The sequence below is a fragment of the Sinohyriopsis cumingii genome, chromosome 5, assembly GCF_028554795.1.
Source record: "Sinohyriopsis cumingii isolate HCF-2022 chromosome 5, ASM2855479v2, whole genome shotgun sequence".
Classification (NCBI taxonomy): Eukaryota; Metazoa; Mollusca; class Bivalvia; order Unionida; family Unionidae; genus Sinohyriopsis; species Sinohyriopsis cumingii.
Window position 1 is genome coordinate 19,718,411 of NC_142965.1, and position 14,116 is coordinate 19,732,526.

Consider the following 14,116-nt stretch of genomic DNA (forward strand, 5'->3'; position numbering starts at 1 on the left):
GAAGTGTTGGTGTTTGAGCGTCTGTTTGGTACGTCCCCGACGAGGGCTGTCCCCGAGAAAAGTGGAATGTTGGCCGTAGGAGATTGGGTGCGCATTGGCAAAACCAAACGCACTTTCGACAAAGGTTACTTACCTAACTGGACGACCGAATTGTTTCGCGTCACTGGACGAGTGCATGGTCGTCATCCTGCCGTCTATAAATTGGAAGACATGAACGGAGAAGTGCTCAAAGGAACGTTTTATTTGCCCGAGTTACAACGTGTCACCAAAAAAGAAGACGACGTGTACGACATCGAAAGCATTCTCGAACGCAGAACCCGTAAAGTGGGCAAACGACGTGTCAAAGAAGTCAAAGTACGTTGGAAAGGATATCCACCCAGTTTCGATTCTTGGATCGATGCTTCGCAAGTCATCGACTATAAAAAGAAGTGACCATCATGCCCTTTCACACAGCAGACGCAGCTACGTCGACCACTCCTCCTTCACCTAGTTCTTCTGTGCAAGATTTACAAAAACAACCCTTGTGGGTGTGGTGTGGAGAACGTGTGCCTAAAACGCAAATCGTCTTTTTCTGCCAAATCTTCATGGTGTATTGTGTCATCGGGGCAGCCATCGCCAATTTGAGTTTGCAACAAGGAGACAAACAATTGTGGACCATTTTATTGAGCAGTTGCATCGGTTACCTGCTTCCCAATCCCTCCCTGAAATTCACCTCGAACGGGAACCCCGGGAACCTTGTGTCCAGTGCCAGTGCCAGTCACCACTTCAACCACAACCAGAACCCCATTTTAGACGGAGACACGCCTCTGACGTCCAGTAATATCCCCTCGGACAGCCACAGAACTCTGGAATTATGAGTCACCAAAACCAATTTTACTTAACCTTACCCAGTGACAGTTCCATGGAGGTGTTTCCCAAGAACACGTTGTGCTGTTACACGGCCAAATTACCTCAAGCCATCCAGTTAGATCACGAAGCCCATTGGGAAGTGGCTTTAGTAGAAATGATTCACCCGACCCAAGTCCTCAATGTCCTTCCCAATCAAAATTTTTTTGATGTGGAAGTTCATGACAAGCAAATGCAACAGTGGATGGATAGCAATGTCAAATATGACAAGAAAACCCGTACACAAAATCAAAAGTACACCACCTATCACTTGTTCATTCCCCCAGGCTATTATTTTAGTGGTCAACATTTGGTCAGCACCATAACCTCCAGGTTTAATGTCATGTTTCTGAAAGCTTTGGAGCATGTCAACAAAAGTGTCACCATGGAGTACCACAAAACAGCTCGTCGCTTCTTGATGAAATTTGAACGGAGTAAAATCATGTCCATTTTATTTTGTCCTGAATTGTTTGACATGTTGGGCGGAGTCATGGACATGAGAAAGACCATGATCAAGAAAAATGAATTACCCATCGTTTACGACAACGAGTTTTTTAGCAAGTTATTTTGTGCCCCGGTAGAACTGAACCAAGGACTGAATTTGATGTTTGTGTACTCCGATGTGGTGGAGTATAACGTGGTGGGACACACCTCCGTACCGTTACTGCGTGTCATTCCTTTCAAAGTAGATTCTGCCACGGGCGCTGACGAGGAAGGTGGAAACACTTACCACGTCCACCGCGAATTTGTACATCCTCACTATTTGCCTGTCAGTAAGTCGTATTTGGACACGGTCAACATTGCTATAAAAGGAGATCTGGGACAAAATATTCCATTCACCAAAGGAAAAGTCACGGTGAAACTCCATTTTCGAAAACAGTTCTCTCACGACTCGTAAGTAAGTCATGTATCCAGTGTACCGAGGGGTTGCTCGACAGCGAGGACACGGCTTAGGAGATATGTTAAAATCGGCCTTTCGTTCGGTGGCCCCGGTGTTGAAACCGATGGTGACACGCAGATTGCACGCCTTGAAAGATGCGGCACTGACGCAAGGCAAAGAATTTCTCCAAAATGTCATCATCGACAAACAAAACCCTAAAGAAGCCTTCATGAGGGCAGGCAAAAATGTCTTGCTGCAAATGGGCAAAGACATTTTAGGCCAACGAGAAACACCTATAAATGCCCTGCACGCTACCGAGTCAGGCATTCAGCAAGGACAAGGCAGAAAGAGACGACGAAGAAAACACCCTTTCACCAGACTTCAAGCGAGAAAGGCCAAGAAAAGAAGAACCGTTCGAGACTTAGACGTTTTCGATTATTGAGAAAAGAGACACAAAAATGATGCACCGAGAATCTTGCGCTTGTTCCAAGACGGAAGTGGACCTGTTTGCCATGCCCCCCACGATGATGACGATGCAAGAATCCCAGTGGGTGGAATTTCACCCCGTCTCCTCACTGACCGATTCCGCTCCCATCGAGTTTGAAATCAAAGGACAGCCCGAAGATTACATCGATCTGAATAGCAGTTACTTGTACCTGAAAGTCAAAATTCTAGATAAGACTGGAGGTGCTATAGACGATGAAGCAGTAGCTCCCGTCAACAATTTCATGCATTCCTTGTTCAGTGGAGTGGACTTGTACTTGAATAACAAACTGGTCAGTAGCAGCATGGATACTTACCCTTATCGTGCCTACCTGGAAAATCTCTTGACATACGGAATAGATGCCAAGAACACTCATCTCAATGCCTGTGTGGTATGGGAAGCTGACGAACCTACCAAGTTTGAAATATTGGAAACTGATGAAAAGAAAGACAACAATGATGGATTTGTAGAACGAAGAAAGAGAATCACGGGAGCCGACACAAGTTTAGAACCGATGGATCGTTTGCATTTGGACATGTGGTTGCAAGAAAAGTATTTGCTGAACGGGGTGGATGTCCGTCTGAGACTGAATCATAGCAGTGCCGCTTTCCATTTGATGGCTGATAGTGACGGTTACAAAACCAAAATCCTAGAAGCCAGACTCTACGTACGCCGTGTGGAAGTGTTACCTAAAGTGGGAAACGACATCAGTCAGACGTTGAGCAGAACGACCGCCAAGTATCCCATACGACGCGTGGAAGTGAAAACCTTCACCATTCCCAAGGGACAGCGATCCATGATCGAAGATCATCTGTTCCAAGGACAGTTACCCAAACGTTTGATCGTTGGTATCGTCGAGAATACAGCCTTCAACGGAGCTGCCGAAAAAAATCCTTTCTACTTTCAACACTTTGGCGTGTCCAAAATCGAAGTCAGTCGCGATGGCAAGACCTTGTGTACCCGACCTTTCGAACCTGACTTTACCAAGAAGAATTACTTGAGATCGTACTTGTCCCTGTACGAAGCCACCGGACAGTTAGGAACCAATACCAGTCACGGTATTACGTACGAGGATTATGCAGGAGGCTACGCTTTGTGGGCTTTCGATTTCACTCCAGACCAAGGCAGCGACGAGGGACATTTCCACCCTATAAAATCCGGCCAGATTCGTGTGGAAATTCAGTTTAAAGACCGAGACCCTGATGAAACGGTGAACGTCATCCTGTATGCAGAATTCGATAATACCATAGAAATCAACAGTTTGAGAGAAGTCATCCTAGATTACTAGAAACCATGGAAGACTGTTATCCCTCTTTACCTAGTGGAGAAACTTTTAGTGTTGTATTGTTGTTAAAAAATGTTAGAGTTGTTGTTGTTTAGTGTTAAGTGATTTTTGAATAAAAAATGTTGTGTTTTGAAAAAATTGTTTGATGCTATATTGTTGGATTATTGTTAAAAATGTTAGAGTTGTTGTTTAGTGTTAAGTGATTTTTGAATAAAAAATGTTGTGCTTTGAAAAAAATGCCTTTGTCTTTTGTTTAGCTATAAGAATGTTGGATTGATGCTCTTTCATTTCTTACTATCCCTCTCATGACACTCACTAAACGTTGCGACTCAAAAACCGTGTGGGGGATGTTTTCCTTCACGTCCGCGCTTTGACTTTAAGAACCGGGTTGTTTCCAGTCTAACCATCCATTGTCGACTCATCCTCCTAAGAAGATGTGCTCCAAACTAGCTAAACTCAACGAAGCCTACGTGAATTTGCATAGGGTCAGACACAGTCTGATACCGAAGCCAGAAGAAATAGAGAATGTGAGAATGTTAAAAATCACTGAAGACCTGATAGAAGAGCTCTTCAGAGAAGAAATGAACAGGGAAAAAGAAGAATGGACAGAGAAGTACAGACTTCAGAGACAGCAGCAACAGCAGCAACAACAACAACAACAACAGCAGCAGCAACCTGAAGCTGACAGAGGCTTTGTCGATTGTCGTATCGACACCAAAGAGTTCTTCTTTTCTTTCCGAAGAAGCAGACCTATCGCCAGAAAGTCTATCCTCAGAGGACATCGCATTCTTAGAAACTAAAAAAAGAATGCCATAGCAAACAAAAAAACAGCCCTTTTCAGGGCTACCCCAATACTCTAGAAAAGAAATAACGATCGATTTGCCAATGTGTAGGTAGAGTAGTGTGAAAATAAACACTAACTCTTTTTTAAAAAATATGAGGGTATGTGTTTGTGTGTTAGTAAGTGCTTAAGTAAGTTGGTATGAATAGTAGATTAAAATCATGTTTTTTTGGTGTTTGAGGTGTATATTTGGAGTTAGATTGGATTGCTTTGCGTATGTGGATAGTCTAATGAAGTGATTTATAAAAAATTTTAAAATAGTGATGGGTAGCATAAAAAAGTGAGTGAGTGTTTCTTTTAGGTCCGCGCGTTGTTGTTTTTGGTCATGATGTAGGTAACATCAATTTTATGTTTTTTAGGGGGATGTTTTCCTTCACGTCCTCGCATTCACTATAAATTGAAACTCGCTGGGCAGTCTAGCTACCCTTGTTGATTGATCAACACCAAAAATGAACACGAGACTGTCTAAACTGTTGGAACTTCATGTGCATCTGGAATATGCCAGGCGCCTGTTGAATGAACTGGCCGCGGAAGCCATTGTGGAGGAGGGAAGGATAAGAGAGGAGGAGGAAAGAAGAAAAAAAGAAGAGGAGGAGAGAAGATATAAAGAAGAAGAAGAAGAGGAAAGAAGATACAAAGAGGAGGAGAGAAGAAACAAAGAAGAGGAGGAGGAGAAGGAAAAGAAGAGAAGAAGAATAAATTTCAGAATCCCAGAGAGCGAAAATTGGGATTCTGAAGCGACATATCCTGCCTCTGCTCTCTCCCCCAAAAAAGTAAAAAGTAACTGGGGGATAAGATGTGTATGTGGCGCCAGGCCTGGAAGGTGCCACGATTAACCAGGTGTCCATGAAGTTCCAAAAAAACAGCCCTTTTCAGGGCTACCCAATACTCTAGAAAAGAAATAACCATCAATTTGCCAATGTGTAGGTAGAGTAGTGTGAATATAAACACTAACTCTTTTCTAAGATAGTGTGAGGGTATGTGTTTGTGTGTTGGTGCTTGTAAGAGCTAAGGTATGTTTGTGTGAATAGTAGATTATGGGTTTCTTTATTGTTTCTTAGCGTATGTGGAGAGTATAGTTTGGGTTTTGTAACCGCTAACGTACGATTGTGTGGATAGTAGATTATGGATTTTGTTTATTGTTTCTTAGCGTATGTGGAGAGTATAGTTTGGGTTTTGTAACCGCTCACGTACGATTGTGTGGATAGTAGATTATGGATTTGTTTATTGTTTCTTAGCGTATGTGTTTGTGTGTTTGTGTTTGTGTGTTTGTGTTTGTACCCGCTCACGTAAGATTGTGTGGATAGTAGATTATGGATTTGTTTATCGTTTCTTAGCGTATGTGTTTGTGTGTTTGTGTTTGTGTGTTTGTGTTTGTACCCGCTCACGTAAGATTGTGTGGATAGTAGATTATGGATTTGTTTATTGTTTCTTAGCGTATGTGTTTGTGTATTTGTGTTTGTGTGTTTGTGTTTGTGTGTTTGTGTTTGTGTGTTTGTGTTTGTACCCGCTCACGTACGATTGTGTGGATAGTAGATTATGGATTTGTTTATTGTTTCTTAGCGTATGTGTTTGTGTGTTTGTGTTTGTGTGTTTGTGTTTGTACCCGCTCACGTAAGATTGTGTGGATAGTAGATTATGGATTTGTTTATTGTTTCTTAGCGTATGTGTTTGTGTATTTGTGTTTGTGTGTTTGTGTTTGTGTGTTTGTGTTTGTACCCGCTCACATACGATTGTGTGGATAGTAGATTATGGATTTGTTTATCGTTTCTTAGCGTATGTGTTTGTGTATTTGTGTTTGTGTGTTTGTGTTTGTGTGTTTGTGTTTGTACCCGCTCATTGAGTCATCCACCCTTGTGTCTTCCATGATGTTTAGGACGGACATGCTCATGTATGTCAGGTCCAAGTGGACTGTTGTTGATAGGACAGATACTAGTCAATGGATGAGGAGAGTTTACATAGAAAGACAAGGATGTCTCAAGAGGGTACTTGTGTATGGACCGGTAGTTAGAAGGAGTTTAAGAAGAAGAAGAAGAAGATGTGACAGATGCCATCTATGTTAATATTAATATTAACATAAACCCAAAGGCCCTTTTCAGGGCCAGCCATATTTCTCGAAAAGAGATAGCCTTTCCATTGCCTACCCCTTTTCTAAATTTAAATTTAAATTTAAATTTAAAAAAAACTTTTTTTTTAAAAAAAAAAAAAAAAATCCCACATTCAATTCCCCTTGTCCCTAGACAAACCCAAACTCTATTCCCATGTTAATTTCCCTTGTCCCTAGACAGACCCAAACTCTATGTTAAATTCCCATTGTCCCTAGAGTGACCCACGATTTTTCTCCATGTTAAATTTCCATTGTCCCTAGAGTGTCCCAGGGGTCTTTTTAATGCTAAGTCCCATTGTCCCTAGGGTATCCCACTTAACTATTCTGGTGTGTGGCAAAGGTAGAACTGCTGATGAACTGATGATGAAGGCAGGACAAAATGTCTGCAACTCTCCCAGAATGCAGAAGTAACTGAAGTTGAACAATTCCTTTCCATCATAAAATCAACAGATGTTGGTGCTCTGGTCCAAGGTGTTGATGGAGCGGGAGGAGCAGGGCAGAACTCTAAGGGTCAAAGGGGGAACATTCTCAATGGAGGCTTGGACGGCTGAATCGTGCCATCACACTGGATATTCTAGAATTGATAACATCATTTGAGTACATGAAGTGAGGCTAAGATCTCCTGTAATACTTGAGACTTAGCTGGTGAAGAGTGACAAGTTCTGCCACTCACTAAATTCATAGAGCTCACTGAATTAAAAACCGTGACTTCCAAGTGGTCACTGATTAAGGAGTCTCATCTTGTGGCACATAGTTGAGAAAATGGGAAGCAACATCTGCTGTAATGTGAGGAACAAAGCTGGCATTGTAACAAATGAGTGTCTCGAGGCAGAATATGGGTCCGACTGGTCCCTGTAAATGCTTGCATAGGTCAGGTTCAATGAAGTGTAAGCCAGGCTGTTTCTGGTGACTGAGCCATATGATTTGTTCCTTTGGCTCTTCATTATCACTAGTATATGGCCTAGCCCAGCTGAAATGGAAATAGACCATCTGTGTGGGAAGGATCATCAGATTGGGATGGGTTATGGGATGTTTGATCCACATATCTGTGTGGTAAGGATCATCAGATTGGTATGGGTCATGGGATGTTTGATCCACATAACTGTGTGGGAAGGATTATCAAATTGGTATGGGTCATGGGATGTTTGATCCACATAACTGCGTGGTAAGGATCATCAAATTGGGATGGGTCATGGGATGTTTGATCCACATAACTGGTCCATGTGTCTGCTGAGTGAGAGGGAACATTGCTGTTTGTTTCCCTTTGCTGTTCTGCAATAGAAATCAAGTCAAACCCTGATGAGGCAAGGCTGATAGGAGTTGCCAGTAATGCTGAGTCTTGTGGGGGTGATTTGGGTGTCAGAACTTTTTCAGAGCATGTCCAATTGTCCAGTACTTAGTGGCTGAAGGGTAGGAGCAGACTTATCTCCAATGTCTGCCAGAAATTCTCGCACTGAGGGAATGTAGCATGGAGACATATGACATCATTGATATGGAATTACACATATATTAGGAGTTTTTTTTATAAGCACTAGAGACTTGCACATACAAAAAATAATTATATCCCAAACTTAATGTGAAGTTGCTTAGGCTCAATGTGTAAGTATCTAAAAGTGTGATGATGACAATGTGTTAGAAAACTGTAAAGGCAGAATATTGTCTACATAGTAAGAGATAAAGTTGGAAATATAGATGGAATATACTTTTCCTCAGAAGTGCAAAAATACTCCAACTTGTAATAGTATATCTTCCAAGTATATTCTGGCTTTTGCAAGGTCTCTCATGACAAGAGCATGCTTCTTGGCATGAACAGAAGTACTAGCAGACAGGTTTGCTGGTTTTTCTGCCAAGCCTTATACCTAAGGGGAGATTGCTCTGCCCAACTGCCACCAAGGTCAACAGACAAATTTAGCTCCCTTTAGCTCAAAGTAGTATCTGGGAGACTGGATTTGCAAGGCAGTACTGTAGTAGCTTTCCTAAGGTATTATGATTGGGTAACATATTTAAACAAGGCAATATCCCCAATTTAAGATAAGGTATTATGACTGGGTAGTGTATTTACACAAGGCAACACCCCCAATTTAAGATAAGGTATTATGATTGGGTAGTGTATTTAACAAGGCAATACCCCCAATTTAAGATAAGGTATTATGATTGGGCAACATATTTAAACAAGGCAACACCCCAATTTAAGATAAGATATTACAATTTGGTAGTGTATTTAAAGAAGAAACAATGCAACACCCCCAATTTAAGATAAGGTAATATGACTGGGTAGTGTATTTACACAAGGCAATACCCCCAATTTAAGATAAGGTATTAAGATTGGGTAGTGTATTTAAACAAGGCAACACCCCCAATTTAATAAAAGGTATTATGATTGGGCAAAGTATTTAAACAAGACAACACCCCCAGTTTAAGATAAGATATTATGACTGGGTAGAGTATTTAAAGAAGAAACAAGGCAACATCTCCAATTTAAGATAATTTCAACTAACCACCTTTCCATCCCAAAACCAAATAAAGAACGCTTTAAGAAAAGGTTTCAATATTCAGGTTCACTGATCTGGAAAAGAATCCCAAAGGAAATATGAAAAAGTGCAAATATAAAAGTGTGTGTGTGTGTGTGTGTGTGTGTGTGCATTTGCATTTGGTGTAAACTGAGGACATTCGTGAGATTACACACCAACGTACTGAGGACACATCTCCAAAATGGTAAAATCTTGCTTCTTCCAACTATTTTAGCCTAGAATAATGTTAAATCATGATTTGTAGGAAGGTCCCTGTTTACACGCTTGGTACTTGTTCGCAATTTTGGAGTGTATCTTTCTTCCAAAGCTGGCGATATACATGCCTGAAACCATGTCCTTGATTGCCTGGTGGAAAACTTGTAGAGAGATCTCCACTATCAAATTACACATTGCAAAAACATTATCTCCCTTTAGATCCAAGCATCAGATACCAGCTACTTAGCTAAACTATAAGAAGATAAGCTGGTGCATATAACAGTCCTTGGTATTTTTTATTAATATTTCATGCATGTGACACAGCAGTGTTGGGAAACTCACAATACATTCATACCATACATGCCCAATACAGGCAAATAAATCTACAACATGTACAAAAGAATTACATCAAAATGCTATGGAAATAAGCACAAATTCATTGTAGACTTGTACAGAAATTGCTAATTACCTGACCCATCTGTAAAGCTAAACATCCTGTTTGCAGCGAGATTTTACCCATGTAAAGATATTGAAAAGACATCCTTTATTTTATGATCATTAAATGAGCTCTATCCGCCCCTATTTCATCATTTGCTTAGTATTCAAACAGGAGAGAACAGATGTGAATCAAGTTACATGCACAGAACTTCAGTAAATATATTGAAAGATAAATTTATTATACAGAGGTCAAACATTTATCATCAAGATGATCAGTTCCAAAATGAAAAATTTAATTACAGCAATATGTTTTTATTATCACGCTCTTAAGACCTGCGACTAAATGTGCAAGCAATCATAAACTGTTGAATGCATTCAACATTGTTCTTTTAAATATATATACTTGCTTCATTTGGTGACTTGATGACTTTGCTAAACATATCATGAATTATATTTGTATCGATAGTTCTGTTCTAAATGAAGTTTTATTAAAACAAGACACAACATGTACAAACAAGGCGTCAATCTATATTGCTTTCCCAAATTTAAAGAGGTTTTTAACAATAGCCAAAACACTCAGGATGTTCTACTGGACCAACTTGTATTTACAACTTAAAAGAACATTTATTTAGCGCTGCATTAAACTATAATTCTTACTCATTTAGTCTTTTTTCAGTATGTTTTATACATAAGGTGACACAGAAAAAAAAGCTGTTTAAAACTTCCTATCAGCGATACAAAACACCTTTACGTGGTATCGTGAATTAGCAAATGTATAAACTAAGTGATTTGGAAGTTGAACCAAGAGAGTGTTGTACCATTAAAGTATATTCTTGTTCATTCATGGCTCTAGAACAATAAAACAGGATAAACTGTTTGTAAAAAGTTATTAGAAAATTATCCCCATCCACTAACTCTATACATACATGTACTCTCATAGAACTCTGTTCTTCACTTCTGCAATTACTGAACTTTAAAGCTATTTAGAAGGTTTCAATTCAGTTAACATAGATAAGTTGTTTTGTTTGTTGTTATCGATGTTTTAGTCTATCATCATTCTTTGTGCTGAGGTTGAGATAAAACACTATACAGATTACAACAGAAATAATGTTGTATGCATCATCGATTTATTCAGCCAAAGTGACTTGAAAAATCCAAAGTCTCCATGAAATACACAATATGGGTAATACAAACATTCATTTTTATTTTCAACATTACATCTGCACAGGCCAGAGAGAGAGAGAGGATTTGTATGCATATTATGCAACGAAGATATTACTCTATTTTGTCAAAAGGTGAATAGTCATAGCCGATAAGGTGTGTTTCCTGCCATAAATGCTCAAATCCAGCCAAATAGTATTGTTACAAGCCAAGGGTATTTGACTGACCGAGTGGTGTAAAACCCTGGCACGATTCCGCTACAAGTCATAAGTTTACCCCAAATTTCCAAAGACTTCTTTACAACTTCAGTTGTAAATTAGAAAGCCAGATGTGTATATTCTTTAAATTTTTCACTAATCAATGCAAAACCAAAGATCTCAGAATTTGCCAAATATCTATCAACTGCACATCTGCATGGTTTCTCTTCATCAACTTTCCGTACTGTCAGTAGTTCATGCCGTAGAAACCATACAACTATCCTCTAACACAGGGAACTATTTTTACTATGCCACCTTAGGCCTGTCAATTCATGGTTTCAAGGCACATTTCTCCAGTATGACCTGCAATTAAGCTCAGATCACACTTGCCACCATGGCGACATAAACGGTATCTGCTGAGTCCCTTCTTGTTTATTCCTTTGTGTAATTTACTGGTCTCCTACCGTAAATACTACCACTGCAGTCACACCACCAATGTACACCAGGGACACTCCTGTGGTTTTGACCTGAATTCACTAAAAGTCAACCAAGGCATCATGGAAACTCACTAACACTTCACTCCGTGACATTTGCTCCTACTAAATGGCTAATTATTTTGGGCTAATAATATTTCCATTCCACCGAGTTCCAATAATCAAACAAGTAATCACACAAATCTAAGAATTCCTTAAAACTGGGTGCTATAATCAAATGTGCATACTCCAAATTAGCACAATATGATCGCCAAAGCGGTGGATTTGTCCAAAGTGTGTTATGTCATACTAAAGTCTAACTGCAGGACAATCAGTCAATAAATAAATTCATCAGTCAGTCAATAAAAACAAGATATATATTCAGTTAATAATTTAATTGCCCTAAAAAATAGTTGTAGATAAAACACTTATGGAGGTTACAGTTATTCACTAGTTAATGCTAGTATGTGATTTAGAATTGATTTTAACGTAGTTTTAACAATCTTTTAGTCATATCACTATGATGTCTGCAGTGTGGCAGTTTATAGTCATGTCGAGCATTGGAGCATCACGCCGCAGACATGTAGCATGAAATCCCACAAAGTCACATTATTTTGACACCAGGCTGGCTAGTCATAACACTAACCTCTTAATGCTGAGCACCTAGCAAGGCAGCTGTTAGTACCATTTTCATGTCTTTGTTATGACTTGGCCTTGGTTCGAACCTGCAACCTCCCGCATCCGAGGCAGACACTCTAACCACTAGGCCACCTGAGTGTTCATATTGATTGTTAAGACTGCACTAGATATGAAAACATGTCCTTGTTGGTCATGATGTACCAATGTCCATGGTCTCTGTGATTTTGTCAAATAGTGTGTGTCCTTAGTTTGCATGGATTATACAGAATATTTGTGTAAATGTGTGCATCATCACTTGCATTGCTAAATTACATATTCCTTAGAACTGATAATACAGTTCCCTCCTTGATACATCATTTGCTATAAATTTACTGCCTCAAACAGTATTTCTTTTTGCTCTAACATCATCAGAACAAATGTCCTTGGTACATGATTCCATATGCAAGTCCTCGATATCCACCAAATACAAGAATGTGTGTGTTTGTGTGTGTGTTTGTAACTATGCACATGTACTTTGAAATGTAAATATGCATGTAATAGATGGCCATGAGGATTAGTTCCATGCAACTAATTGTTTCATCAGCTTTAAATACAATCTTTGTTATTATTATTATTATTATTATTATTGTAGCAGCCACTAGACAAATTCTACACCTTTTTTTGTTTGATACACAAATGAAAATATTACACTGGTTACCATGGACCTTATCTTACACAGCAACAGACATGAAATAACAAAACTTGGTTAGGGTATTAGCTTTTGTAGACAGCAACAGTCACAAGTTGAAAATCCACTTCTTGTGCTCGTCATTTTCATTGCTTTGAGTGAATACAATGTAATAGGCAAGACAAAGCCATCTTATTTTTCTACTTGAGAAACTTCTTTCTTCTTTGTGACCAAACATAACAAGTTTTTAATAACTAAAACACACACAATGTAGAACATAACAGGATATTTATAGCTAATACACAATTAACGTAGAACATACTATATGTCTACAGCTAATACACTCTCAAGGTAGAACATAACAGGATGTTTATAGCTGATACACACTCACTGAGGGACGAAATCATTTGTTTTGTCCTGACCTGAGTAAAAGGATATGAATAACAGGGCATAAAGCTGTATGAAATTTGATGGTGATACATGGTATAAATCATCCATCAATGCAATGCAAGAATACCTGTCTGCAGCTTTACCGGATTGGAGACCTGGGCAGCATCATTGTTCCCAACACCATGGAAAGAGATGTCTCCAAGATGCAGGACTATGGACAGGACTTGAAGTATGCAATGGATATCCTTAAAAAATAACAAATTGATCTACTGCAATACAGTAATACCTCATTATAACACTGTATTGCAATAAAGTAATGCCTCATCATAACACTGTATTGCAATACAGCAATACCTCATAATAACATTGTACTGCAATACAGTAATACCTCGTTATAACATTGTATTGCAATGCAGTAATACCTGATTATAATATTGTATTGCAATACAGTAATACCTCATTATAATATTGTATTGCAATACAGTAATACCTAATTATAACATTGTATTATAATACAGTATACCTCATTATAACATTGTATTGCAATAAAGTATTACCTCTTTATAACATCGTATCACAATATAGTAATACCTAATTATAATACTGTATTGCAATACAGTAATACCTCTGTATAACATTGTATTGCAATACAGTAATACCTCATTATAACATTGTATTGCAATACAGTAATACCTCATTATAACATTGTATTGCAATATAGTAATACCTCATCATAACATTGTATTGCAGTAAAGTAATACCTCATTATAACATTGTCTCCAGGATCCAGAAAGAATAATGAAATTAACTTAAAATGATGTATATAATATGTATATAATTTTACTACCACTTAATGAAGTAGGATCTAAGATCATATCTGCTCATAACAGGAACTGTTTTATAAACAAGGATCTTTGGTGAGGAAATGCTGTGCTGTTTGTCC

The 14,116-nt window shown here is 38.9% G+C and overlaps 1 protein-coding gene across 4 annotated transcripts in view; it reads right to left on the bottom strand.

Moving 5' to 3' along the window:
* The window catches only part of LOC149798736 (unconventional myosin-XVI-like), a 480,183-nt gene that overhangs the window by 357,690 nt on the left and 108,377 nt on the right, over positions 1-14,116 (bottom strand). For all 4 annotated transcript variants that reach the window (XM_089957605.1, XM_089957606.1, XM_089957604.1 and 1 more), the window contains exon 16: positions 13,301-13,418. In XM_089957605.1, coding sequence (XP_089813731.1) covers positions 13,301-13,418 — 118 coding nt within the window. The remainder of the gene's footprint in view (positions 1-13,300; positions 13,419-14,116) is intronic.